Source organism: Bombina bombina, chromosome 4 (genome assembly GCF_027579735.1).
Source record: "Bombina bombina isolate aBomBom1 chromosome 4, aBomBom1.pri, whole genome shotgun sequence".
Classification (NCBI taxonomy): Eukaryota; Metazoa; Chordata; class Amphibia; order Anura; family Bombinatoridae; genus Bombina; species Bombina bombina.
The window spans coordinates 226109538-226135758 of record NC_069502.1 but is presented as its reverse complement, the minus strand read 5'-3'; the positions used below and the strand labels follow the sequence as shown (position 1 = coordinate 226135758).

The 26221-nt window shown below is 36.0% G+C and overlaps 1 protein-coding gene across 1 annotated transcript; it reads left to right on the top strand.

Annotated features, from left to right (window-relative positions):
- Positions 1-289: 289 nt before the first annotated feature.
- SRPRB (SRP receptor subunit beta) lies at positions 290-10162 on the top strand. The gene is made up of 7 exons (XM_053709798.1): positions 290-460; positions 1846-1940; positions 2784-2861; positions 6145-6227; positions 7302-7438; positions 8939-8993; positions 9597-10162. The coding sequence occupies exons 1-7, from the start codon at positions 328-330 to the stop codon at positions 9811-9813; spliced, it is 798 nt and encodes a 265-aa protein (XP_053565773.1). The 5' UTR covers positions 290-327; the 3' UTR covers positions 9814-10162.
- The last annotated feature ends 16059 nt before the right edge of the window (positions 10163-26221 follow it).

Below are 26221 nucleotides of genomic sequence, written 5' to 3'. Positions count from 1 at the left end.
AAATAACTTCCATTTCCTTTGGTTGTTCTCTGCTTGATACATTGCTAATGCTCCCTAACAGTTTATTAATAAGTAAAATAAAGTTATGCACAGTGGTGCGTGGATTCTATACCCTCAACAGTGATTGACACCACTTACACATTGCATTTGAATCGCATCGGACTACATGTACCGTGATGCTTCTGAGGCCAGAGATGACATCTCCCGGCATACCTTGCTCTACCCAGCAAATCAGTAACTGTATTGTACCGCAATGACACGTCAATACAGGGTAAGCGCATGCGCAAGGTTTCTCTCCGTTCTAATCTAATTCTGTTGTATACAACGATGGCGGACGTGCAGGTGGCTCCAGGGTCTCAGTGGCTACCCGACATGGAGTATGTTAGGCAGGAACTACAGAAACAGGATCCTACCGTGCTGTCCGTGGGAGTAGCCTTGCTAGTGGTATTGCTCAGCCTTGGTAAGTGGTGAATTTGGGAAACATATGTTCAAGCACTAGATCAATTCATTGAGTTGGTATTTTAAAGGCAGTGTCTCAACATATATACAATATAATAATATATATGATATAATAAAACATTTAGTTTAAAAAGGGAAAACCTTACGGTATTTAGTAAACATTAAATGCAAAAAGTATTAATATATATCGTATCCCTTGACAGTGCTGTGGCTTATTATCATTTATTTAAATTACCCCATAACATAGCCTGTAATATAACTTTTCAGTAAGTTATTAACGATCATGTTTTATGTGCATGTGTGTACTTACTGCCTTTTAAATACAATTCACTGTTATTTTCCACACTGAAATACTCTTAGCCAAAAACTACTTGTATAAATTAAATATATCGTTTTCTATTTTTTTCTATTTAATGTATCACTCAAATACATGTGTTATCTATTAAAGAACAACTGTAAAATATATAACTTTAAAATTGTGTACAATTAATTTATTACCTGGTACTTTTTGGCTTTAGTATAATGAATGTATCTAAATCCCCATAAATATGCCTAAATTTATATTTTAAGTATAATATTACTCTTGAATCTGACTCCCTTTTCTTCATGCCTGGCACCGTTCTGAGCAGAAGCAAGAACCTTACAGGATCCTTTATTGGATTCATTTTTGGGTCTCAAATGTGAATTTATAGCTCATACAGCTGTATCAGCTACTTTCTGTGTCTCATATCCGTATCAGAGGCACGGTAAAGATGCTGTGTAAAATATGCTTATTCTACCTACAAAGGTAAAGTTTCTAAGACTTTTTTTGTTTGATCTCTTACTAGGTTCATATAGTACTGCAAATAATACTTTTATGTCTTTTTAAAGGACAGCAAATGTACAATACCGCAGTCCCCTTCCACACAGTTATCCTTGATAAACCAATTGAAAACACCAGACTTCTGAAATCCTTTTTTTAATTGGGAACTGTGCAGCTCAATATTTATTGGTATCATGTAAGGCATTAATGACATATTTGACTACGTATCATGACATCAGTCATCTTATTTTTAATACAAATTATCAGCGGCATCCCATGTAATCTAAATAAGCAACTCTGGAAATATAAACATGATACCATGATCTGTACCATCATATAATGTTAACACTATAGTTAATTATGTATTGAACAACAGTATGCTTATACATTCTTTGGCATTCTGCCTTTTCCAAGCTAAAGAAATGCAGAATCAACCAGAGAGAATGTTGGATACTTTCATGAAAGAGTGGGACTTTCTGTTACTAGTAATAGTATATATCTAAAAGAAACCCAATTAGGGAGTTTCCTAACATTTAACTGTCCATTGAAAGATGTTTTATAATAACTGTATGTGTTTTTCACAGTATTATGGAAGCTTTTGCGAAGGAGTCAGATAAGCCGCAGAGCTGTGCTTCTCCTTGGTGTATGTGACTCGGGAAAAACACTCTTCTTCATCAGGGTAGGTCATTGGTCCATTTGTTTTACTGTTTTTAAAGTAGTGGTCAACAAATCTGTTTAAAATTTAGGAGCCAGGAAGAAAATTTAGAATCTAGACATGCTTTTAGGAGATAGACAGTGGTATTTGTATGTAGACATATGGAGAAATAACACAAAATTCTAGGAGCTAATGGTCTCCTGACTCCTGGGTTTGTCAAGCCCTGGTTTAAAGGGACAGTAAAATAAAAATAAACATTTAGAACATGTAATGTTGACCAACTTTTTAATTTACTTCTATTATCAAATGTGCTTCATTCTCTTAGTATCCTTTGTTGAAGAGTAAACCTCAGCCGGCATGTTGTATTGAATTTTTTATTATTGTAACATTGACAGATTACCATAGAGAGCTGTAAAATTGCAAACAGATTGGTGTCCATAAAATTCACTCATTTAATAAAACTTCCATAACATTTTTGATGAACCTACAATTTAGTATTAACGTGACAGATTCACTTTTAACAGCCCACTTCGGTCCCTCATGTTCCTGTGTTATTTTATGAAGCGGATTTATCAAAATAGCAGACACAGACCGACAGCTTGTTGCCAGGAGCATGCAGGAAGGAAACTGAATGGCGCTCTCGGTGCAATCCTCATTGTCTGTACCGCCTGCCGTTGACAGTTCGAAAAAAAGCTGCCAGTTGGGGGATGCAATACAATACTTATTATTTAAGTGCACTGGGCAATACAACTTTGACTCACAGTGCTCTTTTAAAGGCACAATAAACCTATTTAACATGTACCAATAGTATTCACTGTCCCTTTAACAGATACTTCCTTTTATATATGTTCTTGTGTTTAATTTTAGCTGCTAACCGGACAGTACAAGAAGACCCAGACCTCAATCACAGCCAGCTCTGCAGCGTACAGAGTAAAAAGTGACAAGGTAGGAATCTTTGATTTAGATTCTTCAAGTAGAGATTAAAAATAGGGACTAAACACGTTATTTCTAGACAAAGAGCAGCTGTAGGTTTTTGTTTTTTTCCTCAAAGAAAACAGTGCATTCTAGGTATTTTTTATTAAAGGGATAGCAATATCAAATTTGAAATGTGCATCGTTGCATTTCAGTTTTAATAGAAGCATTTTTGCAATATACTTCTATTAGCACACATGCTTCTTGTAAAATGTATTACCGTAGAGTCATAGGCACATATGTGCTTAGAGTATCAAGATTCAAACAGAGAGATGACGGTGGTGTGTTTTATCAGTGAAGGCTTCACGTGTGTCATACAAGCCACTGCCCCCTTCCTATCCCTTTTAAGTAAGGTTTGCATTACATGTTTGTAATACATTTTATGTCAGTCAGTTTGATGATTAACTTAATATTGATTGCATATATAGGGTTCAGAGCTACCGAAATTCCAGAGGTTTCCTTGTTTAAGAGTGTTTTGGCAGCATTGTGAGCAGCGTGTGAGCATTTAGGGGATTGTTAGTAAGATGATGTATTTGAATTGGTACTTGAGCAGACATGGGACATTGTATGTTCCTATTTTTTTTTAGGATTTAAAAAAAAGCAATGTTTCTAAAGTCATTGTCAGGGCTACTAACAAGATGGCTTTAAATGATTTATCCAGCTGAGCAAAGGTTGAGTCGTCATCAAACGAACAAGAATAATCTGACTTATTCAGAATACATGACTGGAAGTCAGGAGAACTAAAGCATAGCTCACAATATACATTTGTGCTCATAATTTTACATACCTTGGAAGAATTTATGATTTCTTGGCCATTTTTTAGAGAATATGAATAACACAAAAACTTTTCTTTCACTCATGGTTAGTGTTTGGCTGAAGCCATTTATTATCAATAAACTGTGTTTACTCTCTTTAAATTATGACAAGAGAAAATAACCAAATGACTCTGATCAAAAGTTTACATACCCTGGTGATTTTGGCCTGATAACATGCACACAAGTTGACACAAAGGGGTTTGAATGGCTATTAAAGGTAACCATCCTCACCAGTGATCTGTTTGCTTGTAATTAGTGTGCGTGTATAAAAGGTCAATGAGTTTCTGGACTCCTGACAGACCTTTGCATCTTTCATTCAGTGCTGCACTGATGTTTCTGGATTCTGAGTCATGGGGAAAGCAAAAGAATTGTCAAAGGATCTGTGGGAAAAGGTAGTAGAACTGTATAAAACAGGAAAGGGATATAAAAAGATATCCAATGAATTAAGAATGCCAATCAGCAGTGTTCAAACTCTAATCATGAAGTGGAAAATGAGGGGTTCTGTTGAAACCAAACCACGGTCAGGTAGACCAACTAAAATTTCAGCCACAACTGCCAGGACAATTGTTTGGGATGCAAAGAAAAGCCCACAAATAACTTCAGGTGAAATACAGGACTCTCTGAAAACATGTGGTATGGCTGTTTCAAGATGCACAATAAGAAGGCACTTGAAGAAAGATGGGCTGCATGGTCGAGTCGCCAGAAGAAAGCCATTACTACGCAAATGCCATAAAGTATCCCGCTTACAATACGCCAAACGGCACAGAGACAAGCCTCAAACCTTCTGGCACAAAGTCATTTGGAGTGATGAGACCAAAATTTAGCTTTTTGGCCACAACCATAAACGCTACATTTGGAGAGGAGTCAACAAGGCCTATGATGAAAGGTACACCATTACTACTGTGAAACACAGAGGTGGATCGCTGATGTTTTGGGGATGTGTGAGCGACAAAGGCACAGGAAATTTGGTCAGAATTGATGGCAAGATGAATGCAGTATGTTATCAAAAAATACTGGAGGAAAGTTTGCTTCATCAGCCCGGTAGCTGCCCATGGGACGTACTTGGACATTCCAATATGACAATGATCCTAAACACAAGGAAAAATCAACCTGTCATTAGCTGCAGCAGAATAAAGAGAAGGTTCTGGAGTGGCCATCTCAGTCTCCTAACCTCAATATCATTGAGCCACTCTGAAGAGATCTCAAACGTGCAGTTCATGCCAGACAGCCCAAGAATTTACAGGAACTGGAGGCTTTTTGCCAGGAAGAATGGGCAGCTTTACCATCTGAGAAGATAAAGAGCCTCATTCACAAATACCACAAAAGACTTCAAGATGTCATTAATGTTAAAGGGGGCAATACACTGTATTTAGAACTGGGGTATGTAAACTTTTGATCAGGGTCATTTGGGTAGTTTCTGTTGTCATTATTATTTAAAAAAGAGTAAACACAGTTGATTGATAATAAATGGCTTCAGCCAAACACTAACCATGAGTGAAAAGAGTTTTTGTTTTATTCATATTCTCTGAAAAATGGCCAGGAAATCATAAATTCTGCCAGGTTATGTAACATTATGAGCACAACTGTATGCTGAATATGTATGTATATCAACTGCCAGACTCCTTTTTCTTTGTTTGATTCAGAATTTCTTTAAATATCAATTATGATTATTCAATTAGGAATTCCATGGTCAAAATAGTGTTCACTCACAGATGTGTTTGAATTAGTGTCTGATGTGACAAGCTGAATGCAACTTCTTAGATTTCTTAATAAAGAAAAACATGCTGCTTGAAGAAAACTTGTGGCTGGGAAAGCTCTACACTCTGTCTATTAGTTCACCTTTAATGTTGATTTAAACATCATTAATGTAGTAAACATATTAAATAACACACAGATTTTTGCCAGAAACCTTTTTTTTATTTTAAAAAGCCATTATAGTGTTAAATGGCATGCTCTAGCTCATAAGTATGGTCATGTGACTAGCACTACGGATTGGCTCATCGGACGTGTCTGTTTAGAACCAGAAATTCTTTGCAGCTCCAAAGTGGTACTTTAACTATGTACACATAGAATTGCATTGTTGCTAATGTTAAAATAACATACTCTTAGCAAATTAGAGCATGTAATTTTAACACTATAATGGCCCTACAATGGAGTTATTGTACTGAAATTGGTTTAATCAAGAATGCAACAGCCATTTTGAGTTGAGAAACCCTTCAGTAGTACATGGATAAGGTACTTGAACATTGCTATGCTCAACAGCAAAGTACCAACTGCTGTTTTCTTGAACTGGTCCATTCACACATAATTGCAATAATGTGTAACTTCATGGACTAATATCTATTCTCATTTATAAATGCTAAGTATACTTGGTTTTGTCTAATGGAAATAACCTTGGTGATGTTTTGTAGTGATTTATTCATTCTTTCCTGCACCCACAGGGCTCTACACTGACCTTGGTCGACCTGCCTGGTCATGAAAGCTTGAGGCATCAGTACCTGGAACAGTATAAAGTCGCAGTCAGGTATTGGGGATGGGGGGAATCATATAGCTGTGCAGAATTTCCTGGTCCCTTCTCAAAATTTGGTAAACATAATAACTTACAATATTGATTATGACTCATTGATGACTTGTACAGTTCAGTGTAGCTGGTTCTGATGTTTGGGGAGGTCACTTTATACCCCAGTGCCTTAGGTACAAGTTGAGGTTCTCTCAAATCCCTTTGTGATTCTAAATTGTCTGCTTACTAAAATGTGGAGGTTTCCCAAATGCATGAGCAGATTATAATCATAGAAATTAAATTTTAAAGGGACATACCAGTCAAAATTAAAATGCACATAGATAAATAACATCTTTGAATAGTAACATTTTCAATATTAAGGTATTGGGAAAAATGCTTCTAGTAAAAAAAAAAAATATATATATGCTTAAGTGATAAAAAAATGTCTTTGCACGTGCATGTAAAGCATAGCTGGATATTCTCAGTACACCAGCATTTTAAGTACTGTGGCTGATCAGAACGCCAGTGGGGCCTGTATCATGTCAGCAATTAACAAATTGTGCCAATATCAGATGGAACAAACATATGAGCAAGTGCTGTATCTAAAATGCTGGTGCACAGTGCATACTTAAATACCCTTTTGAAATCGCTAAAGCTTTTGTTAGAAGCAATTTTGCTAATAAATGTGGATTTCAGTTTTGGCTGGAATGTCCCTTTAAAGATTCTTATTATCAAAGAGAAATTTAGATACTAAATAAGGGGACATAAAACATAACATTTATCTTTCATATGGTCAGCATGCAACATTCTACAGAATAACTGGTTTGCTTAGAATACAAATTCATTTTACATTTGTTTCATTTTGGCCACAGCAAAGGATTGCAGGATCATGATTTCCTACAGTCCTTTCAAGGACGTATTCCTAAATTGTTGTAGATTTGTAAACCGTATACATTGTTCTAACAAAATGATGGCATTTAAATATTGTAAAGCACTTATTTTCCAATTTAAGTCTGTCGGCCTTTGCACAGATTTCCATAGTCAGTCCTACACATTACAGAAAAGGGGTCTTGTTAATGAACTGCTGGTTTCTTGCAGAGCTCTGGTGTTCGTGGTGGACAGTTCTACGTTCCAGCGCGAGGTGAAGGAAGTTGCAGAACTCCTCTATCTCCTTTTGACAGACAGCATAATACTGCGCAATGCTCCCCCAATACTAATCGCATGCAACAAACAAGGTAGGTTCTTCTCTTGAAGTAGTTAGTCTATGTGGAGAATGGGTAATAAAGGGATTATCTATCTTTTTAAAACAATAACAATTCAATGGTAGACTGTCCCTTTAAATATAGTAAGAGCAATGCTAATTTCATCATAATTTTTAGGACCTTTAGCAGCAAAATTGATAATAAATGTCAATTACAAACTTTATCTTCTTTAAATAGCCCATATTTTTTTGGGGTGTATAATGTCCCTTTAAAGGGACAATCTACTCCCAAATTTTTATTGTTTAAAAAGATAGATATTCCCTTTATTACTCATTCCCCTGTTTTACATAACCAACACTGTTATATTAATATACTTTTTACCTCTGTGATTACCTTGTAACTCCACAGTAGTGAGCACAATGTTATCTATATGGCACACATGAACTAGCGCTGTCTAGCTGTGAAAAACTGTCAAAATGCACTAAGATATGAGGCTGTCTTCGAGGGCTTAGAAACTAGCATATGAGCCTATCTAGTTTTAGCTTTCAACAAATAATACCAAGAGAACAAAGCAAAATTTGATGATAAAAGTAAATTGGAAAGTTGTGTAAAATTACATGCGCTATCTGAATCATGAAAGTTTAGTTTTGACTAGACTGTCCCTTTTAAGGCAAAAAGTGGCCTTGTCAAGTTGATTCATCTGTTGAGTAGATTTATATTAAGCCTTTAATGTGTAATGTTAGAAGTTCTCCGTTTTCTTTTTAATAAAACTGCATAATATTCAACTATAAAGAGAAATACATGTTCTATATAGACATAATTTGACATGCCATCTGCTTGGCTTTATCCCCCAAAATATTCTAGTGTTCTTGTTTTAATGACCTACGGTTTGTGATGTGTAAAGTGTACAAAATGTTCATTATCCCTTCTATGCCTCTATAGTCTTTGCTCCTTCATGGGTAGAATAGTAGAACTTCATTTTTTTCTTTAGATTAAAAGGACAGTCTAGTCCAAAATAAACTTTCATGATTCAGATAGAGAATGTCATTTGAAACAACTTTCCAATTTACTTTTATCACCAATTTTGCTTTGTTCTTTTGGTATTCTTGGTTGAAAGCTAAACCTAGGAGGTTCATATGCTAATTTCTTAGACCTTGAAGGCCGCCTCTTATCTATATGCATTTTGACAGTTCTTCACTACTATAGGGGGTTAGTTCATGTGTATTGTATAGATAATACTCTGCACACGCTCGTGGAGTTACCTAGGAGTTAGCACTGATTGGCTTAAATGCAAGTGTGTCAAAAAAACTGAAATAAGGGGGCAGTTTGCAGAGGCTTAGATACAAGGCAATCAAAGAGGTAAAACGTTTATTTATATAACTGTTGATTTTGCAAAACTAGGGAATGGGTAATAAAGGGATTATCTATCTTCTAAAACAATAAAAAATCTGGTGTAGACTGTCCCTTTAATGCAGAAAACTCTGGTGCTGATTAGTTAACCTGTATCTCTCTAACTCTCCTTTAATTATACAGATATCTCAATGGCCAAGTCAGCCAAACTGATACAGCAACAGTTGGAGAAAGAGTTGTAAGTATTCAAAAGTAGTGTTGTATCTTTGTTAAATAAAATGAATCTGTTGCAAACTAAAAGCTATAAAGTTATCTTATGTGATGAGCACAGACTAGAAGAGCCAGCAGGGGGTTAGCGGCTGACAGACCACACAGTTTAACCATTGTAAAGATAAAAAGTGAAGTCAGTAAGCTCTATGTTATAACACAGTTAATGGGGCAGGTGTAGGTGTGATGGTTCTTCAGTTGCTCATATAGTGTGTGACTTAACCATAAGATTTACATAAGATTTAAGAAAGGTGTTTTTGAAGGGTGGAGACTGTCTCTACTACAGAATATCTCTGTGCAAAACATTTCAGCTCTTTTCGAGTTTCATGTGGTAAGACATGGATATTGGAGCAGCAAAGAGATATAAGAGGAGGAATGTATGGTGTCGAGCAGATTTATTTTTTTACTTTGTGCATGATTTAACGGAAGAATTTTCTGTCAACCCTGTGAATTTTCATTTCAAATTTCCCGCCCCCCTTTAGAAAACAAAATAAATAGTTGTAGGGTGCAGTTTGTTGATACGATCTTATGTTTTAAAAGTTTACGACTCTCACTTCCCTTCCTTCTTTTCCAGGAATACACTCCGTGTCACTCGGTCAGCCGCTCCCAGCACTCTAGACAGCAGCAACTCTCCTGCAGCCACACAGCTGGGCAAGAAGGGAAAAGACTTTGAATTTTCCCAGCTGCCAATGAAGGTTGACTTCCTGGAATGCAGTGCCCGGGACAGCAAGGAAGAGGAGGGCGATGCCAATTTAAGCAACGTGGAAGGGTGGCTGGCGAAACTTGTGTGAGAGGGCTACTTGCAACAGAAGGATCCCAACATATAAGGACAATGGCTCTTATCTAGAATGTAACGCTAGACTTCTGCAAGAACAACAGTGGTTTCCAAACTAAGAACTGTTGGATATATTATGCAGCTATTTGTTTATGGACACCTTTGGCGGAACTGTAAGCTTTTGACATCTAAAACAGTGTTACATAGCAGCTGCTGTAGCCCATTCATGTGACTCCAACAACTGGGTTAAGTGGCACCTTTTTATTTTTATGTTTATACATGTGTATTTCTATTTGCAAAGTAAAGCTTACAAAAAGCAATGCATTTTGTTTATTTTGGTATATTAAAGGGTATAGAAGTTTGCATTTGTTGAGGGCAAGTTGTTTTTTTCGCTACATACATTTTTAGTTATTTTTATTTTATTAAAGTGTCCCGTGGCAGCTCATGTTGTTGGGATTATTTCTGCTAAAAATGCAGATGATTATAAATTATACAAAAATTTATAAATACACAAAGCTTTTGTGTTTTTGCTGCTATCCTTTATGCAGTGTTTCCCAACTCCAGTCCTTATGTCCCTTAATAGGCCACATATTTATTATATCTCAAAGGGACAGTAAACCCAAACATTTCTTTCATTATTTAGATAGAGAATACAATTTTTAAAAAGTTTCCAATTTACTTCTTTTTATCAAATTTGTTTTGTTTTCATGTTATTCTTTGTTGAAGGGATACCTAGGTAGGCAGCGTGCACATGCCTGAAGCACTACATGACAGGAAATAGTGCTGCCATCTAGTGCTCCTGCTAATGCATAACCTTGTTGCAAAACTGCTGCCATATAGTGTTGTGGACACGTGCACACTCATGAGCTTACATCCCAGCTTTTCAACAAAGGATATCAAGAAAATGAAGAAAATTTGATAACAGAAGTACATTGGAAAGTTGTTTAAAATTGTATGTTCTATCTGAATCATTAAAGAAAAAAAATGGGTTTTATGTCCCTTTAACTAACAAGAGCACAGGTGAACTGATCAGCTGATGGGTGAATTGATTATTTCACCTGTGCTCTAGTTAAGATATAATGAATATGTGGCCTGTTAAGGGTCCTGAGGACTGGGTTTGGGAAACACTGCTTTAAAGGAACATAAAAGTCACAATGAAATGTTCATAGTTCAGATAGAGCATGCAATTTTTAGAGAGTTTTCAATTTACTTCTATTATCAGATACACTTTGTTCTTTCTGTATTCATACCTGAATAACCACAGCAATGCAGTGCTGGTAGCTTACTGGTCATTGGTGGCTACACACGTGTTCGGGTAGCTCCCAGTAGTAGGAGGGCAAATGGCAGGCACTTCGAAAACCAAATAAGCGCAACTAAATTGTGTAAAAAATGAAAAACTTTAATGAAAAAAATATATATAAAATACACATAAGGCTGTACACAGAAACAGGGGGGGACAAGACAAACAAGCCTGACGCGTTTTGCACCCTCTAGTGGCGCTTATTCATAGGCTGCAGCACCAAGTGAGTAGTGCCTTTTTAAAGGGAAGAAAAACCATTAACCCTTTATGTGCAAAACATGATTAAAAACAGAAATATGTTAAAAGCATTAACAAATTTACATTGGGATTACTTACTTAAATATATACAGCTTCAGACATACTATGACAGTTAGGTGGAGTTCTAAGATACCTAAACATGATAATCAATTGAATGGATACCAATTATAAAAATTAAAATAATAACAAATGGAATCCATATCCTCCAAAAATTGATATACTTACTTGATATATATACTATAGGAATTACATTACAATGTAATTCCTATAGTATATATATCAAGTAAGTATATCAATTTTTGGAGGATAGGGATTCCATTTGTTATTATTATTTTAATTTTTATAATTGGTATCCATTCAATTGATTATCATGTTTAGGTATCTTAGAACTCCACCTAACTGTCATAGTATGTCTGAAGCTGTATATATTTAAGTAAGTAATCCCAATGTAAATTTGTTAATGCTTTTAACATATTTCTGTTTTTAATCATGTTTTGCACATAAAGGGTTAATGGTTTTTCTTCCCTTTAAAAAGGCACTACTCACTTGGTGCTGCAGCCTATGAATAAGCGCCACTAGAGGGTGCGAAACGCGTCAGGCTTGTTTGTCTTGTCCCCCCCTGTTTCTGTGTACAGCCTTATGTGTATTTTATATATATTTTTTTCATTAAAGTTTTTCATTTTTTACACAATTTAGTTGCGCTTATTTGGTTTTCGAAGTGCCTGCCATTTGCCCTCCTGTTTCAGTCAATATCAGCGATTTGAGTTGATCGCAGGCTACGGCACTCTGCCAGCTACTTCTATTGGAGAATTTCACTTACCTTTGCCGGTTCCGGACGCTGCTACACCGCGCTTACACTCTGTGCACGCTAGCAGCTCCCAGTAGTACATTGCTGATCTAGCCATGCAAACCTCAGTATGATCATACAAATACAATAATAAAATAAAACACTAATACATACTTTTCCCATTTACAGTAATGGGTTTTAAAAAGATCACACACTTGTGCTTTTGAAAGAATACAACATATTCACCATTGAAACTGCTGAGCAGTCACATCATACTGTAATTTCTCACTGTACAAAAACGGGATCTTAACATTGAAGGGACAGTAAAGACCTTGATACTTTTATATAAAATGTTTAGTTCTTCATAATGAAACAGATTTTTAATATATTTTCATTATTTATTTTGCTTTTCATGTAATTTAGCTCTATAAATAGAGCAATTTCTAACTCTCAGACCTTGAAATGCACCTGCTGACTTTCCAAGGCTAAAACTAACTGCAAAACAATTAGCTTTATACTAACTTTATGACAGTGTCTAGTCTTGTTGTCTGCTGACAATAGCCCAGATTGGCTCCTCCAAATAAGGAAAATGATGAGTGGAGTTTAGCTACTGAAAACTAAATGTAGTAAAAAAATGGTTGTTTTAAAAACATTAAAGGGACACTGAACCCAATTTTTTTCTTTTGTGATTCAGATAGAGCATGCAATTTTAAGCAACTTTCTAATTTACTCCTATTATCAAATTTTCTTCGTTCTCTTGCTATCTTTATTTGAAAAGAAGGGACCTAAGCTTTTTTTTTTTTTTTGGTTTAGGACTATGGACAGCACTTTTTTATTGATGGATGAATTTATCCACCAATCAGCAAGGACAACCCAGGTTGTTCACCAAAAATGGGTTGGCAAATAAACTTACATTCTTGCAATTCAAATAAAGATACCAAAAGAATAAAGAAAATTTGATAATAGGAGTAAATTAGAAAGTTGTTTAAAATTTCATGCTCTTTCTGAATCGCAAAAGAAAACATTTGGGTTCAGTGTCCCTTTAAGACTTGGCTCACGTTATATATGCTATAGCATCACTACAGAAATGTCTTGTAATTAAACGGTGTTTACTGCACTTTAAAAATCTGTTCTGTATGGCGGAAGCGGCTTTTTATTTTTAAATAGTGGCAATCTCTGTATTTTGTAACACTATTTACAGTGTGAGAATTTTTTAAAGGAATAGTCTTGTCAAAATTAAACTTTCAAGATTCAGAAAGAGCATGCAATTTTAAGCAACTTTCTAATTTACTCCTATTATTAATTTTTCATCACTCTCTTGGTATCTTTATTTGAAAAGCAGGATTTGAAAGCTTAGGAAACGGCCCATTTTAGGGTAACGCTTGCGGATTAGTGGCTAAATGTGTATGTAATGAGTTTTTGTGTGTGTATGTATGCATGAGTTTGTTTGTATGTATGCGTGTGTGTATGTATGCGTGTGTGTGTGTATACATGAGTTTGTGTGTTTGCATATGAGGCTTTTATATGTATCCATGATATATTCATGGTATAAACTTCTGAACTTCTTTCCTGGTTTGTAAGCCTGTCATACATTTAATAACATCTATTGTGTTTGTGTGTGTATGTATGAGTTACTTTGTGTGTGTGTGTGTGTGTATGTAAGAGTTTGTGTGTGTATGTATGCATGAGTTTGTGTGTTTGCATATGAGGCTTTTATATGTATCCATGATATATTCATGGTATAAACTACGAAACTTCTTTCCTGTTTGTAAGCCTGTCGTACATTTAATAACATCTATTGTGTGTGTGTGTGTGTGTGTATATGTATGCATGAGTTTGTGTATGCATGCATGTGTGGGTATGCGTGTGGGGGGGTGTATGTATGCGTATGTGTGGGTGTGTATGTATGCATGTGTGTGTTTGTGTGTGTATGTATGAGTTTGCGTGTGCATGAGTTGCATATGAGACTTTTATATGTTTCCATGATATATTTATGGTATAAACTTCTGAACTTCTTTCCTGGTTTGTAAGCCTGTCATACATTTAATAACATCTATTGTGTGTGTAGGCATGCATGAGTTTGTTTGTGTGTGTGTATGTATGCATGAGTTTGTGTGTGTGTGTATATGTATGCATGAGTTTGTGTGTATGTATGCATGAGTTTGTGTGTTTGCATATGAGTATTTTATATGTATCCATGATATATTCATGGTATAAACTACGAAACTTCTTTCCTGTTTGTAAGCCTGTCATACATTTAATAACATATATTGTGTGTATATGTATGCGTGTGTGCATTCGTGTGTGGGTGTTGGTGTGTGTATGTATGCGTGCGTGTGTGTATGCGTACGTGTGTGTATGTATTTGTTTGCGTGTGTATGAGTTGCATATGGGGCTTTTATATGTATCCATGATATATTTATGGTATAAACTACTGAACTTCTTTCCTGTTTGTAAGCCTGTCATACATTTAATAACATATATTGTGTGTCTGTGTGTGTGTGTGTGTATGTATGCATCAGTTTGTGTGTATGTATGAGTTTGTATGTATGCATGTGTTTGTGTGTGTATGCATGAGTTTGTGTGTTTGCATATGAGGCTTTTATATGTATCCATGATATATTTATGGTATAAACTACTGAACTTCTTTCCTGTTTGTAAGCCTGTCATACATTTAATAACATCTATTGTGGGGGTGGGGGGGTCATCTTGAAAGCTTCACTAAAGGGGAGGCCCACTGCTTAAGACTTTGAAAACCTCTGTATTAGACTCATTCCTCATGCATCATTACCATAAGCCCTAAATGTGCTTGCCTTTTATTTTATAATAATGTCAGAATTCACAAAAATAACACACTCTGACCATAGGGAATCACACATATTGTCTCAAATGCCATATTTTTACCATGTGCCAGGCAGGCTCATCTGCAAGAAAGCTTCAATCCTACCCAAGGAAAGTCTTGTCAAGCTCATTCTCTGACTTTGAGAGATCGTTTTGTTAAAACAAATACATTTTAAAATTAATTTCATACCATTGTAACTACTTTATTATTTTGACAGGCTGTCTGAGCATTAGATTAAAGTGATTGCCTAAGGACACACATTCATAGGCTGTGCATGAGAGAATAGGGTACTAGAATCTATTGCTCTTTCAATTTCATATTAACACCTTCATAACCATTGAAGTTCTGACCATTACAAATTAGACATCTGTACAGGTGGCCCTCCGTTTACAACGGTTCAATTTGCGCCGTTTCAGAATAACAACCTTTTTTTTTCAGTCATGTGACTGCTATTCAGAAGCAGTGAATTGATTAAAATAGCCATTAGGTGGAGCTGTCCGCTTGTGTTGCAGCAAAGATATGCAAGCCAAGCAAGCTGAAAATAATCAGTTTAACCAGACCTGAGCTATCGAGCAGATTTCAAAGGAACAAGATCTTCCTGTCTATAAATCAGTCCAGATTGGAATGCATAGAAAGAACTATTTACAGAAAAATGCAAGTAAAGTCTGTGTTGTGTGATTATTTTATTAGGTTTATAATGCTGTTTAGCAAATGTTTTTGTTCATTTAACTTAGTTTAATTATATATTCTGTGTTGTGTGAATATTTTATTAGGTTTATAATGCTGTTTAGCATTTAAAGTCTTCATTTCAAAGGTTTAAAAATAATGTATTAGGTGTTACTTATGACAATTTTGAGAGGGGCCTGGATTCTAACTCACTCACTTCCCATTGAATTACATTATAAACTGGTTTTCAATTTACAACGGTTTCGATTTACAACCATTCCTTCTGGAACCTAACCCCGGCGTAAACTGAGGGCTACCTGTATTCGATAAGTGTGTAGATATTGAATTGTAGGATATAAATTGCTCTGTAGGGTCATAAAAGACAAACCTAGGGCATAGGGGCCGATTTATCAAGGCGTCAATTTCAACGCATTCGTGATGGGCTATACACTCGCCATTCAATCTACATTCGGCGGCCTTATTTATCAACAAGTCTGTCAAAAACACGCACATCAAGTCCGGCACGATTAGTATCGGACTGTTGATAAATAAGAGTCATCAATGTCGCGGATATCCTCATTTATCAAATGATCTACCCTGAATGTCCATCAAATAAAGATAGTTCTTCTTCTTTCAACTTTATTTATACCATTTCATTCCTGTCCATGAACAAGCAAATTTCTCTAAAGATAATCTTTTATTTTTCATCTATTAATGTCCTTGAAATAGCTAGATTTATACTTGAACAAACCATAAATATCATAGAAATGTACCTGTGGATATATAATATTTTGCAAAAAGCTTCAATCTTACTATTTATACTCAATTTTATATGATTCGTAGGGCGAGATTATATATGCGGCTCAGGCTTTAGTGCAACTGCTGAACCCCGCGCCAGCCGTAATTTCACCTCACACATCGGGGAATCACATAAACCCTACCGGCAGTTCATAAAGTGCCATAAGTCTGATAAACTAGCGATGTCCAGAAATATGCATAAATACACATTTCCTGAAGTCGCCAGTGACTTAAGGCACTTTAGAAACTGCTGGTGCCTAGGAAAAAAAAAAAAAAATTTAAATTTCCAGTTAAAGTCTAACCCGCCTCCAAAAAATAAACCAAACACGTAAAAAACCATATAATCAGTAATCCCCCCACATTGCAACTAATAATAAAAGTATTAACCCCTAAACCGACAACCCCCCACAACGCAATATGCCTTATTAAACTATTAACCCACATCCTGATCTACCTAATAAAAGTATTAACCCCTAAATCTGCCAACCCCAACATTGCAAACTACCTAATAAATGTATTAACCCCTAAACTGCCAAACCCCCACATCGCAAAGTAACTAATTAACTTATTAACCCCTAAACCTGTCAAACCCCCTCATCGCAAAGTAACTAACTTAACCTAATTAATCTATTAACTCCTAAACCACTAAAACCCTCCACAACACAAATAACTAATTTAATTACAAAGCCCCCAAACCTAACACCACCTAAATTAACCCAAAATTACATAAAATACTAAATTACAATTGAATTAAAAAATCCTAACAGTACTTTAATCTTAGTTTTTTGTTTTTTTAAACTAAATTAATCTAAAATTACAAAAAATAAGTCTAGCATTGCCCTAAGTTAAACAGCTCTTTTACATTAAAAAAAAAACAACGAAGTTCCCCCTAACAGTAAACCCCCTCACCCACCAAACCCCCCCCCCTAAAAACAACTAACACTAAAAAAACCTATGCTACTCATTGCTCCTAAAAGGGCATTTGTATGGGCATTCAGCTCTTTTACCGCCCAATAAAATCCCTAATCTAAAAAAAAAAAAAATTACAAAAGAAAAGAAAAAGCCTAAGTCTAACCCCCAGATAGGTGCGACATCTTCTTTCATTGCAGCAACCTCTTCTATCTTCATCCAGGACCGGGGACATGAAGACCGGCGACCGCGGAACTGAGAGCTACTTAAATCCTATTGGCTGATTTCAGTAGCTCTCATACTATTGGCCGATTTGAATTTGAAGATTCAAATCAGCCAATAGGAATGCAAGGTATGCCATATTTAAACGTGTAACTTGCATTCAATATTCAGTGTACGGCGGTGATCGTACGAAAAGGATCCTCCACGCTCCATGGCTCCGCAGTCGCCGGTCTTCAGTGCCGCAGTCCTGGATGAAGATAGAAGAGGTCACTGAGATGGAAGAAGATGGCGCCACTTGGAAAAAACTTCACCGCCGGACTTCAGGAACCGTGAGTACCTATCTGGGGTTTAGACTTAGGCTTTTGGTTAAATTTTTTTTTTTTTTTTTTTAGATTAGGGATTTTATTGGGCGGTAAAAAAGATGAATGCCCTTTTAAGAGCAATGCCCATACAAATGCCCTTTAGGGGCAATGGGTAGCTTAGGTTTTTTAGTGTTAGTTTTTTTTTTTTTTTTGGGTGGTTTGTGGGTGGGGGGGGTTTACTGTTAGGGGGAACTTTAGTTTTTTTTTTAATGTAAAAGAACTGTTTAATTTAGGGCAAGTTTAGATTAGGGGGTGTTTTTTATTGGGGGGGGGGGCTTTTTTTATTTTCATAGGGATTAGGTTTAATTTTTTTAATTTAGATAATTTGGTTTATTATTTTCTGTAATGTTAGACTTTTATTTTTAGTAATTTTAGATTAATTTAAACTTAGTTTTTTTATTTTTAAAGTAATGTTAGGTTTTTTTATTTTAATTTTAATTTAGTATTTTTTAATTTTAGGTAATTTGGGGTTAATTTAGGGGGTGTTAGGTTATAGGGCTTAGTAATTTAATTAGTTATTTGCGTTGTGGGGGGTTGGAGGTTTAGGGGTTAATATACTTTATTAGGTCGTTTGCGATGTGGGTGAATGGCGGTTTAGGGATTAATAGTTTAATTAGACATATTGCGATGGGGGGGTTCAGCGGATTAGGCCTTAATATACTTTATTAGTTATTGCGGTGGGGGATTGCGGTTGACACGTAGATATTGCGCATGCTTTAGGTGTTACTTTATATTTTCAGGGAGTTACGGTGCTCACATTTTTAACGCAAGGCTTGCTGCGTCTTCCTATGTGTGGTGAGGTGAGAATGGAGTAAAATGTCTCCATTTTCGCTGCGTAAGTCCTTGCGCTGAATATGTGATACCAACTTGCGACGCTGTTCTATGTTAGCTTATGAGAGTAAAAATAGCGGGCAACGGGTGAAATATACACACCGCATTTATACATGGCACCGTATATGTGATAGCAAAATCGGACTAAACACCGGCGTCGCCGGCTTTTGGGGGCGACGCAGCATATGTAATCTCACCCTTAATGCTCAAATATGTACCTATCTCTTTTTACACATACTTGTGTATATATATATGTTTTATTTCTGATATTTTTTGCAAACATTTTTGCATGTCTTATTCATCTTTTAATTTATTTTCATTTACAAAAGATGCAATTTCAAGTGCTGGCCGGGTTTTAGTGCTACATCTGTGTATTGTTTCCTGATTGGAGTCTCTATTTCAAGACAAATACTACACAGGTGTTAAAATCATGGGCTGGCCTTTTAGATTAAACCTTTAAAGGGACACTGAACCCAAATTTGTTATTTTGTAATTCAGATAGAGCATGAAATTTTAAGCAACTTTCTAATTTACTCCTATTATCAAATTTTCTTTATTCTCTTGGTATCTTTATTTGAAATGCAAGAATGTAAGTTTAGATGCTGGCCCATTTTTGGTGAACAACCTGGGTTGTTCTTGCTGATTGGTGGATAAATTCATCCACCAATAAAAAAGTGCTGTCCAGAGTCCTGAACCCAAAAACAAAGCTTAGATGGCTTCTTTTTCAAATAAAGATAGCAAGAGAACGAAGAAAAATTGATAATAGGAGTAAATTAGAAAGTTGCTTAAAATTTCCTGCTATATCTGAATCACAAAAGAAATTTTGTGTTCAGTGTCCCTTTAAATTCTAAAACCGTTCAAGAGAGGGATTTAAACAATGATAATCGGAAAACATAGAGGTGATTATAATTGCTGATATATCTGAATCATGCCAGTTTAATTTTATGTAGACTATGCTTTTCTGCTTAAGATTATATTGAATCAAACATCATTTGCAGATTTTATTTGATTATAATACTCTTACAAATGTTGACTAATTATGTATTTTTTGAATATTTAATTGTCTGATCTTTTTTGGTTATGTTCATGTGACAACCAATTGTTGATAATGTGAAAGTGACAGCCATTGTATGTCCTAGCAATTATAATACACAATCTAAAAAATGTCACTTACAATTTTCGACAATTGATTTGATATCCTTATAACACTGTTTTTTGCGTCGTCGAAGGTCACTATATCGCCTTATACATATTCCCTGCGTCAAATTTATCCCAGATATGCGGATATAACTACTACTGCGACGCCAATACCACCAGTATTGACCAATTCGATTCGTTATAGAGAGTAGAAAATGTATGTTAACTTTTGATTAGTTTATTTAATTAATCACGTCTATTTTCCAATAAAACATAGTTGATAATTGACTTATTTGGTGGTTATTAGAAGTTGGAGTATTGTGTGAAAGAAGGAGCAGAAATGTTGTGAGAGTTCTTTCAACTATGGAGTAGTTGTTCCATGCGTTAAACATGACGCCAAAAATGTATTAACAAATTAAGTTATACTCTTTGGTAATCTAAATATATTATATAATATCTATTTTGTTCTCTTTTATCCCAATATGTTTGACAGCATCTACTAGTGAAAGGAGTTCTTTCCTTTCACTCAAAGGATATAGACCAATTCTTGGGAGAAATATTCTTGACACTCATATGCGTCTTTGTTAGCGCACATCAACTTGTGCAGCCTGATGCTGGTTTATTAATCTCCTCCTTCTGCGTCTGAAAGGTCAGGGGCTGCGTTCCTTTCTTTAATTCCTGTATAAATAATTTGTCCCCTTGCTTTGTAATGAACTCTTCGACAGAGCGATGAAACATAACCCATAAGTAGGGTAACATCTCCCTACTTGATTTTATTAAGTAATAAGGGCAGATCCTAACACATTTTGTTATCACAAAAGGTTAAAGGGATATGAAACATTTTTATTATACTTCATGATTCAGATGGCTCATTAATATCCTCCTTCAGCATCATAAAAGTATCACAAATTTTAAAATATTTTGCATGTTCATTGTTAACTGTCTGTGATGACAAACGGCATAGAAAAAAACCTTTTCAGACTCCCATTGATTTCTATGACATTCGCGGCCTCAGAGGTAGCGGTTTGAAGGATTGGTATGCTGCATTGGAATAGACGCGAGCGTACCTGTTCAATCTTTGATAAATTGGTAAGATGGTCAAATAGAGTCGAATGTGAAGGCGGATCATCAGAAATACGCTCAAATGGAGTAGAATGTGAAGGCGGATGATCTGTATTATGCTTGAATAACGCAAGCAATGATTTGCATCTGATTGATCTCGCGGGAGCGTATATTATGTCAAACATTTCAAAATCAATGCTGTATTAACTAGGGCGGATCAACTTTGTTCCATTTTAGGTTCAGCACCATGGATAGCGCTTGCTTTATTAGTGGCTGACATTTAGCAAACCAATAAGCAAGCATAACCCAGGTCCTGAACCAAAAATGTGCCGGCTCCTATGCTTTACATTCCTGCTTTTTAAATAAAGATAGCAAAAGAATGAAGAAAAATTGATAATAGGAGTAAATTAAAAAAGTTGCTTAAAATTGCATGCTCTATCTGAATCATTAAAGAAAGAAATTTGGGTTTAGTATCCCTTTAAAACCCTTTGAGTGCTAAGCACTTTCCCACCTGGGTGCTAAGATTTTTTAATGTTTTTTTTATTTTTTTATTTTTTGAACAGTTTTTTTGTTGGAAAGGTTAGGCAATCGGCAGATAACGGGATCGCTGATGAAGCTATTGTGGAGGATCCAGATGTCACAGACATCACCAGTGGGTCCTTAGTCAAGGTCGTTTATATGGCGCCGGAGTTCTGTCGAGAACTCCAATTCCTCGAAAACTCCAATTCTATTTTAATATCTGTTTTGCCTCTGTCTGGGGGGAACAACGCCGATCCTCTGGCATACACCCCAAGTAAACTTTGGGGTATGAGGTTTACAAGGGGGGCTTCGCGGCGGAGGCAGAATTGATAGTGAATATAAGCGATTACAGTGCCCATCTGATTGGTTGTGAATCCTGTCACTTACTGGACACAGACCAATTTAGATGTATGAAATCACCGGAAGTGACGTCAGTTTGGAGTTTTTGATGTATTAGAGTTGTCGATAAAACACCGGATTGTTCGTTTCCAATCTACCAGAGGAAATCACTGATCCGTTCGGATCCTGACGTTGAGAGCAGCGACACTCATACCGGAGACTTTACCCTCTGACCCTCTCACATGGCTCTATTCAATAGTCACTACCACACTCTCGTTTGGCATGCTGCAGAGTACTATTATCTTCCATGTAGACTTGAATATCAACAGCTCCCGACCATTGAAAGCAGGCATAGGTTAACATCTGCAATGTTGTCTCATACTAGCTACAGGGGTTCCCTTGTTTTTTCTTTTATGATTCTGTCGTTCCTCCATGGTCAAACTCTTAGTACTTGGTACTATGGGGGAATAGGTTATAGAGGACAAATGGGTTGCAGGGAATTATTTACACATTATTGTTCCAATTCGGTTTACTTTCTTTCTGAGCTCAATTGAAGTATGTTTGAGCTAATCCTCATTGTCACCTGGTGCAGTGAGTCTTGTAAATAAGAGACCATATACATACTAATCTCATTGTACTACACGAGCCTTGAATTTAGCCTTCATTCCTAAGACTCCATATATAGGAATGCTAGCTCAGGATATGAGTCCTATTATTTAGCATATATAGATCATAAATAAGGGGCTGTATCTCCTTGTCTGCGGCCGAGACAGTGGAGTCCAGTCACTTCTAAAATTTGTTTAAACAGATACTATCTTACTATAGCTAACTTATCCAGGAGCCACGTAAGCTGATGAGACTTCTCTAAACTACTACTAGTAGCTACCATCATGTCTTTGATAAGGAGCACTTGCACTCACTACAACTTGATACATATGTACCCTCTTAGTTTATCTGAGTCTACCTTCTCCTAACTACCTAGTCTCATTCGACCAAGGGTTATTAGATTAGATAGTTTTCCCTCAACCAAGGTTACTTCAGTCCTACATTTCTCTATATGTCTAGAGTGCATTACCAATTACGGAGTCATTAATGCTTAAATTCTCATGTTTATACTACAAATGTTTCTTTAAGGTCCAGAAACTACATTTAGCAACCCTAGATATTTAGGGACTACGCTGAAGCGGCTTTCATTTGCTGTTTTCCTATCTATATCTTACAAATGCTTCTATATATGTTTATGTACACTGTTTATCAGTTCCCAACTTTATCCTTACTTTATCGTCTCTATCATAAGCTATCTAATGCTATATTATCCCAAGGTCTGAATGCCATATTGTTCACTTCATTTATATTCTAATATTATTATGATTTCATTGTTTTATGTTGTGTCCATATCATAAGCTATTTCATTTTATATCATTCCAAGGTCCAAAAGTGACCATCTATTATGTTTTCAGTAACTAAACCTCCTCAACCAAACTACTTCCTTACTGGGGTCCATGAGCGGCCCTCTGCAATTTGATAGGATTTTATATCTATAATATTAAAAAAAGGGGTTTCAGCCTGACATGTTCTTCCATTCTATCCTATTGCGGATACTTGCATCACCTATGGTTACTGACGTAGTTTTGTTTTCTTTGTGCACTCTATATCTAGAATACTACTATTATACTGTTATAAGCACTGCTGTAATTACTCCTCTTCATTTGCTACGATATAGAGTATATAAATTTCATGTGTAAGTTTAAGATCTAGAGTATTGTCATGTAGTTATGTGTACTCCAATCTACTCTATTATGTTGGCTATAGAACCATACCCCCCAAGAACCACCTAAATTTTCCTTATTATTGTGAAAGAGCATGTATCATTTGTTGTAACATGCACAACCCTCAATAAAAGATTATTAAAATATAAAAAAAAAAAATATTATGCCACTTACATTAGAAAAAACTATGAAGAGGCAAGTATTATTCATGGTACCACATTTCTGCTTCTAACTTCATCAGCCTCATTTTATTTCGACATAATTGGGTTTCTGAATACTTTACCTGGCACATTTCCCATGGCATATTTTCCTTGTGATATTTAACCCCTTAAGGACCAGTGACGTACCCTGTATGTCGCTGGTCTTTTAATGGCGCTTGCATTATTAATAGCCAGCGACCCGTGCTATTATTAGCAAGAAAACCCTTAATGATTGGTGATGTACATGGTACGTTGTGGTTGTTAAGGGGTTAACTGTGGCCCTACATGTCACATCTCATGACACTTTTCTACAGTGCTATACACTTTACCTGACACTTTCTTTATGACACGTTTTATATCAGCATTTCTCAACTTCATTACTAAAATGTCACTAACTGGCCGTATTGTAAGGATTTATTTTCCTTAGAACAGGTGAGGTCATAGTATAGTATCTATATGAAGTAATAGTTTGTTTTGGACAAGATACTTTTAATTGGGCAATAAGTGTTTGAGGATGCTTTCTTTTCTATCTCTTATATATTGAATTTCAGCCTCAGTGAGTGAGCAACTAACCAGACCAGCAAGGAACGAGAATCTGGCCTGTAAGGTTTACCTAATTGTAGAACTGAGAAAAAACTGATTTCTGTGTTACATTGACTGATAACCGTAGCGGCATCATTGCAGGGCAATGGCTGGAGTACCCCTTACCAATGCTTCAGGTACCCCAGGAGTACTTGTACCACAAGTTGAGAAACAAGGATGCAGGATACAATTTTATTTCCCCGCACTGTGTAGTAGATAGATGTGTACACACCCAGAATCTAAGCTAACTAATGTTCCTCAAGAGGATCTGCATAACCCCAGCATACCGCTGCTTACTTGGACACTTAATCATCAAGAACATCCAGTCATGAACATAATTATGCCACCCAATTCATCGCTACACGTATCATCAGAGCAACTATCGGAAGCAAAAGAAAACTTCCCTGAAATCATACCACATGTCCTTAAGGGCAAAGCCCAACCTTACTTGCCAAGTTGCCAGGAAACTTCCAGAGGGAATCTTGCAGAGGATCACCTTCAAGCGGGAGTGGACGAATAGCACTCTGACTCTCACATATAATCTATTGGGTCGGCATACCCATCATAAGTGACTCACTAATCATTATAAAGTGGCGCACATAGTATTTACCTAATATAACTGCCCAAGCAATCACACATTTTGAAGAGGGTTAAAGATCACTCTTTATCTGCACTACTATCATTGCCCTTAGTGATAACTGCCAGTTAGAGATTACTAAAGACTCATGTTCCTAGTATTAGTTACCTATAGAAAGTATTATAAATTGTTTTATATGAGACGAACCTGATTTATCTGATGTTTATGTTGTGTAAATTAAGACATATAGGTTCTCCACTAGCATTAGATATATAGAACCCTCAATACAAGAGTGAATGCTTCAAGTTATATGCTTATCTATATTTTAGTATAACCCCTTTACTCAATATCAACATTGCTAACTATAACTTAGAAGATGTTACTTTAATATTGTTATTGCCTCAGCTTTATACCCCGTATCTCCATACAAACTACTCGTCAAATGCTCAAAGACCTGCAGGGTGGATAGAAAGATTAGGTCATATTTTGTACCAACAATGTAATAACAACATCTAAGATAGCTTATACAATTAGCATATGTTCTGATCCTTGTTCAGCAGCCAGCGGCCGTGGCTGTGGGAGGGACAAAACAATATACACTATGCATGTATAATATGTCATCTTTAGTCACCATGTCAGATGTTAATGATTCTTGCCTACCACTAGATGACCACAACATACTGATATATTACAACAGCAAATTTGGAGAACAATGTTTCCTATATCGCTAGTCATGAAGCTATGGTAGTCTACCTTCATTTCCCACTCCCTACTTCCCATTTTTTATCACGTATGCCACTTGTCCATGTTTAAGAAGGCTACATTTACAAGGTGTTCTTTTTATTTTAGAACAGTTATCAATGGCCTCAGTTTGGTCTTAATTCCTATTTACCATACTTTAACAGCTTTATATAGTGTTTTCAATTGTCTCAAAAGTTAGTATAATCATACATCATTCTTAAAGGGACATAAAACGAGTTGGGATAGAGACAAAATATAATAATATGTACTTTATTTGGTTTACCTGCAAATTTATACTACAGTGCCTCGCCATTAACCCTTTCTTTTTAGTTTCTGAATCATAAAGCTCTAACTCCCCCCACACATTTCCTTCTATAGCTGTATCTATATCTATTGTTCTTTTGGTAGAATGCAAAAGTGAATCGGGATTATTTGCTGGAACATGCCTAGAAGCTGTGAACTCAGTTGAAATACAATGCCTGTGTCTAAACACTGATAAGGGGGGTGGAGTTGGCTGCTCCAG

Bases quoted from the DNA above. Each gene is read 5' to 3' on its own strand.
- SRPRB (XM_053709798.1), top strand. From the start codon at position 328: ATGGCGGACGTGCAGGTGGCTCCAGGGTCTCAGTGGCTACCCGACATG. The intron at 2,862-6,144 runs GTAGGAATCTTT...CTGCACCCACAG, and splicing joins ACAGAGTAAAAAGTGACAAG to GGCTCTACACTGACCTTGGT. The intron at 7,439-8,938 runs GTAGGTTCTTCT...TTAATTATACAG, and splicing joins AATCGCATGCAACAAACAAG to ATATCTCAATGGCCAAGTCA.